The 5,730-nt window shown below is 38.5% G+C and overlaps 1 protein-coding gene across 1 annotated transcript; it reads right to left on the bottom strand.

The window, feature by feature from the left end:
- Positions 1-467: 467 nt before the first annotated feature.
- dnali1 (dynein, axonemal, light intermediate chain 1) lies at positions 468-5,509 on the bottom strand. The gene is made up of 6 exons (XM_088603150.1): positions 5,282-5,509; positions 4,112-4,248; positions 2,713-2,882; positions 1,420-1,598; positions 1,059-1,223; positions 468-571 (listed from the first exon to the last, which is right to left on the bottom strand). Exons 1-6 carry the CDS (start codon positions 5,360-5,362, stop codon positions 536-538), a joined length of 768 nt encoding a protein of 255 aa, XP_088459276.1. The 5' UTR covers positions 5,363-5,509; the 3' UTR covers positions 468-535.
- Positions 5,510-5,730: the final 221 nt, after the last annotated feature.

Raw genomic sequence — 5,730 nt, 5'->3', positions numbered from 1 at the left:
CCAGTCTTAATTTTTGGCCTTTTTAGATAATTGAAGTGAAGGTTTGTATCTCTGTGATGCTATACTTTTGAGGTGGCCGTAAGGTATATTGAATGCATTTGAAAACTTGAAGAAATACATTTTTGAGACATTAGAAAAGCTTGGATTAAATCAAAATTTCAATTTATCTGCCAGCCACAGAACTATAAACCCAGAACATGATGGTGGATTTCTGTTTGCTAGAGGCTACTGCCATGAGTTCTGTTGTGTGATAGGTGGCTTGAAGTTCTGATTTAACTGAGGATTCATTTGCTTCCACTGGAGGTTAGTCAGTGTCCATATTCCTGTGTACAATTGTGTGATTCAGACAAAACATTATTGATAACATTGTGCAAAAACAATAAGATTTGAAACACAAGTGCCACCAGCCGTTAAAAGCTGTTTGAATTGTTAAATTGTATCTGTAAGATACTCAAGAGAATAAGAAGAATGTTTCAAAGTTTAATAAAAACTTTGTGCTGTTAGAAATCATGCATGTGTTACAAAAGCGTTCCATTTACTTTTTCGGGGCAATGATACCTTCCAGTTGTGCCTGCAAAACAAAGAAAGTACCTGAGTGTTAAACACGGGCTCATAACATGTAGGTAAAAAACATTTTTGCATTGCTGGAGATTTATTTTAAGAAGGAGGCCATGTATACCCATGATTATTGTTAGCCTGCAAGCACAGTATACAGGAATTCTGTTGTTCTGTTCAATCAAGTGTAAAGGGTTGTGTATCATGAGTGTACTCTTAAAATTGAAAGGTACACATTATTAAAGGAGTTAACAATATGGAAACCAGTACAAGTTACAGTCTGATGAGCTGATTTAGCTTCCTAACACTTCTTTCACTGACAATGCAGGTAAACCCAATTAGTAAAATTTCTTGATGTGACTGCTAATACAGCTTTCACATTTCAAGCTGTATACTTGTTTTAAAAAGTTACAGAAGTAATGCACAGCTTTGTCTTCTGTCACTTGTTGGCCACTGCTGGTCTTGTCACTGTGTTACAGGTGTCTTGTTACACTCGGATGTACCTTGAGCTGCTGGTTAGTTCTTTTGAGAAACTGGATTTCTTCCGTGTGTTTCTTCTCCTCCACCTGCCTCCTCTCGGCTTCCCGCTTCTCGATGGCTTCACATTTGGCTTTCTGCTCATTCAGTTGCCTCTCTAAGATCTTCTTCTCATTTTCCAAGTCGGAAATCTAGGGAGATAGTTGTGAAAACAATCAAAATTGCTATTGATCCTTTTCAAGTTTCAACTGGAGAGAGTAAAAATGCAGTGCAACATTTTATATCTTCTGTTCGAACAAACATAATTACATTCGGAAACAAACCAAATTGTTTTCTTATATACTTTTTCTAGAAATCTCAGTTTGAAATTGAAGTTAGTAAAAGCACCTTTTTCTCCATGTCGGATTTGCCTTGCTCAGCCTGAAGAGCCTTCCTCATCCCAAATGCCACACTGCTCTCATAGAGGGTCTGATAGGCAGCGATAGTCATCCGGATCTCATCCCGGACTCGCAGCAGAAGCAACCCGCGCTCGGCACAGTTGATGGTGACCTGCCTGATGAGTTCATCTGGGAAAATGGAACATAATCTGAAGCTTAATCCTGAAAAGATGCAGACTTACTTTTTTTTTTACATACAAGAAGAGGCTGTTGAGTTTATGGGGGAGAAGCAACTCTTACTTTCTGAAATGCTTATACTTCCATTTTAAAAGTATAAGGAATAAAATGCAAGAACCCAGTGTTTGACAGAATAAATGAAGCATGTCTGGGTAAGAAGGAAGGGGTGGTGTGATGGGACTGCATTTTGAAAATAAGCAGCAAGATGAAATGAAGCAAGTAGATGCAGACAGTTTAGAACCTATACAAAATAACAAAAGGTGAATGCGATAGAACAGCTAATGTAGACATGGGTACAAGTAACTTGCTGTAAGATGTGAGTCAAAGTCAAAAGAAGAATGGTTAAACTGTACTACATAAACAATGATAAAGCATTCACATCTAAAAAATTTAAGTCTATAGTCTAGATTGTTTATTGGAGAAATTAAGAAAAAGTCTGAAGGAAGAACACAATGCTTGAAAGCACCCAGGATTAAAAGAAGAATATATCAAGCTACAGACACAGCTGAAAAGGACAAGATGGCTGGGGGCTACACCTTTAGTTATTGTTGGCACTGCAATGATAAAGGTTTTAATAGTTCACATGATAATAGATTAATAAGATAAAGGAGGCTAAATAAATATTATGTTAACAGTTGTTTTTTTTCAGATAAGTTGTTGCAGAATGTACTCAAGCAGTATTAGGCAATTTCAGCATAGCTGATGTTGATGCCGAGGCTCAAAGGGGATAGGGTGGCTGAAATCTCTGGGACCTGATGGCTTCTTCCCACTTGTGTTTATGGAAATGCGGGATATTACTGGTACATTCTTAAATAGGGTATTTCAGCCATCGCTAAGGGGGTTATAGCTGGAGACAAGTGAATTGCAAATAATTACAACAATTTTTATAATGGAGGAAAAAAAAACTGAACCAGCTGTTAGAGGACTCCTTCTATAAGTGGTGGAAAGAGATTCTAGATTCAAAAGCTGGGCCAGATGGTTTTTCAGCCATCCTATTGAAAAATCTAAGGAGTATGAGATATGCAGGTGGAGGATCGTTTTATTGTCTTTTTCCTCCCACACATACCGAAGCACTGTGTGTACAGCTCCCTGCGCACCGGGCAAATCCCAGTTTCACGGGCCTGTCTCTGCTGCAGCTTCAGGTCCAGCTGCTCCTGGAGGTGGACGACATCCATTCGAGTGCAGGGTGTGCTGGACACTTGCTGCACCCACAGCTGATTGTTCTCCATCCATTCCCTGCAATGACAAAGCGAGTCACAATATCTGATGTGAGTATCATGTTGAACGCAATATTAATAATCAAGGCAGTGATAAATTCAAAACCATGTGGGCAGTTGCTTGTTATTTGTCACAGCTCTTACAACACTTGTCCAACAGCGCTCACTGAGTGTGTGCAATGAGCATATTATAGCGAGAACTTTTCCCAGAGTTTTTTTATTAGCTTTCAAATTCTCAGTGTGAATGGATTCGTCTTTTGATGTACTGGGTTTTACTTTTGTTTGGGCTGTTTAGTTAAGCCACTTCTGAATTGTGTTTTGGGAGTCCGCTATCTACAGTAAATCCGACGTCTGGCAATATACATTACAAGCTATGCACTGCTTCACACTTTCAGTTTGTTTTTACTTTAATATTTACCTTAACCTCATCCGCTGTGTTTGAGCTTAAATATCAAACCACAAAATGGATCTGCTTATTAATAGTCACTATTCTTTGAGACACTATTCTTTGTACCTGATTCTTAGCGAGTCAAACAGCTACTCCACAGGCTAGGGCTGAACTCTTGTGTGGAAATGTAAACTACCCAATTAAGTCTACTCAGCACGATTTTGAAAGGTGGGAGGAAACCAGTGTACCCTGAGAGCAGGAGCTGCCCTAACCACCTTGCCAGCCATAAAGACCTTCAAGAAGACTTAAGAAAGATGTACAGTATTATCTAGAATAAAGGGAGTGGAAAGTAAAAAGCCACAACCTTCAGACTTCCAGCATTAATGGTAATAGTTCTATGATTTAATTTCACAGTGCAAGAAGGTGGCATATCTGTCCGCACTGTGCCTCACAAATATTGGTCCTTGGTGCAATTCCAGACTGAATTTCTAAGCTCATGTTCCTCAGTTTTTTTCCAGGTGCTCTGATTACCTCCCACTTTCCAAAGACATGATTAGGTGAAATAGTGTCTGTAAACTTTCTGTGTGTCTTGCCATGGACTGGTGTCCCATCCAGGTGTAGTCCCATGCCTTGACCATTACCTGGGAAAAAAGCATCTTTCTGATCATTTTTAATCTGGTTTTCAGTGATAGCAGGAAGTATATGACATTGTTTTCAGTATTTTAGAATGTATACTTCATTGCTAATATACTGTACATCTTAAAAGGTGAGATATTCTTTCTTGTGCTTCATTTCCATTCCCATGTTAAACTCTAACCAAACACAACAGAAATAAAATCTCTACTTATAAGGTGATTTACCTAGGAGGTAGGATAGCGTTGAGAATTTCTTCAGTCTGCTGTTTGTTAGCATCCACTGAAGGTGCTTTGGGTTTGGGGGGAGGTGGTACTGGTCCAGTCAAAACCGGCTGCTGGGGGCTGACCTTTAAGGGACGAGCCTACAAGAGGAAAAAAAATATTCCCATACACTGACACAGTTCTTCTCACAATCTTTTTGTTGTTGTTGTTGTTGTTGTGCACAGTAGGAATTTCTTAAATTCTGTAAACTGCAAGGATAGAAAAACAAATACTTGTTATAAAGCATTCGTGAAGTTAGCAGAAGCCACAACTCAAGGCCAAAACAGACGTGTTTTTTCCCTCCTCCCAGTTTCAAATACAGACTTCTCTCCTAGCCAAGTTTAACATCTTGGTTTTTGAATTGGTGTTTTTCTATCCACCTTCTCCAGTAGTTTGATTTATGACCTTTTATATATCATATGCTGTTGTTTTAAATAACAAAAGTTTGCATTAGCTATATAGTAGAGTAGCTTTCTGCTCACGAAACAACAAAAAATGACCTGTCTGTCCTAAACATCTCTTGGACACCATCCCAACTCTAACTCCAGGGCTTTGAGTCAGTACTACTGGCATTAGATAAAAGTTACCAACATCTGACAGATGTGCGCATTTGCTTTGATTTCAATTTACATAACAATTTATTTTTCGGGTCTTGAGGTTTTATTTATGATTTTTGTGGGGGCTTACACATGCCAAACTGCATCTGGACTTGGGAACTGTGCCACATGAACTGTCACCACCTTAGAATTTTACCACCATAAAACGAATTATAATCAAATGAAATATATAGACCAATTCTATAATCCCAGGTATTTTGACTAATTAAAAACGCTTGCATACATAATTATAAAATGTTTCTCGTTTGGAACTTTTTAAACTAAAGGCCTATATTCGTCTGTCAAGAAAGAATAGTAGATGTTTCCCATCCCCATGATAAATTCAAGTTTTCTTATTGCATTGATATTAACATATTTTGTACATTATTAAAATACCGTCATTTTATAATCTGACTATGTCTGATATATATATATATGAACATATATGGCGGCGCAGAAATATCCACACTATTTTAATGCATTATGTTTACAGGCAACAAGTTAAAGTACTGTACTTGCATTTTCCTGAAGTGTTTACCTTGGGTGATTTCTTCTCTGTATTTCTGCTCACCAGCACTGGATTATCGTATTTTAACAGAGAATCAGCAGGCGGAATCATGTTGCCGAGTTAGAGTAAATATTTTTATTATTTCCAATATAGCAGTAAGGCCACAAGGCAACATATACAACAGCCCGCGAACTTTCAGTTGTTGCAAACAACACTGAGAGGAAGCACTGTTTACAGTTGCCGTAGCAACCTACCCGGCCGTGTCAGGTGTACGGTGGCCCCGACGTTGAGACGAAGACACGTCCGACTTCAGCGGAGCAATTGTAGCGACACACCGTGGAGATGTGAAGAAATTAAACATTTCGGTCAAATACACAAATTCAAAACAAATTAATAATAATATCCTTTCTTACGTCGTGCGTTTGCAGCCTTGTGGGCAATGCAACAATTATAAAGAGTTAGTAAAAGAGTCTATAAAG

Source organism: Lepisosteus platostomus, chromosome 13, assembly GCF_059453375.1.
Source record: "Lepisosteus platostomus isolate fLepPlt1 chromosome 13, fLepPlt1.hap1, whole genome shotgun sequence".
NCBI classification, from domain to species: domain Eukaryota; kingdom Metazoa; phylum Chordata; class Actinopteri; order Semionotiformes; family Lepisosteidae; genus Lepisosteus; species Lepisosteus platostomus.
The sequence above is the reverse complement of the archived record's forward strand: the minus strand, read 5'-3'. Positions and strand labels throughout refer to the sequence as shown.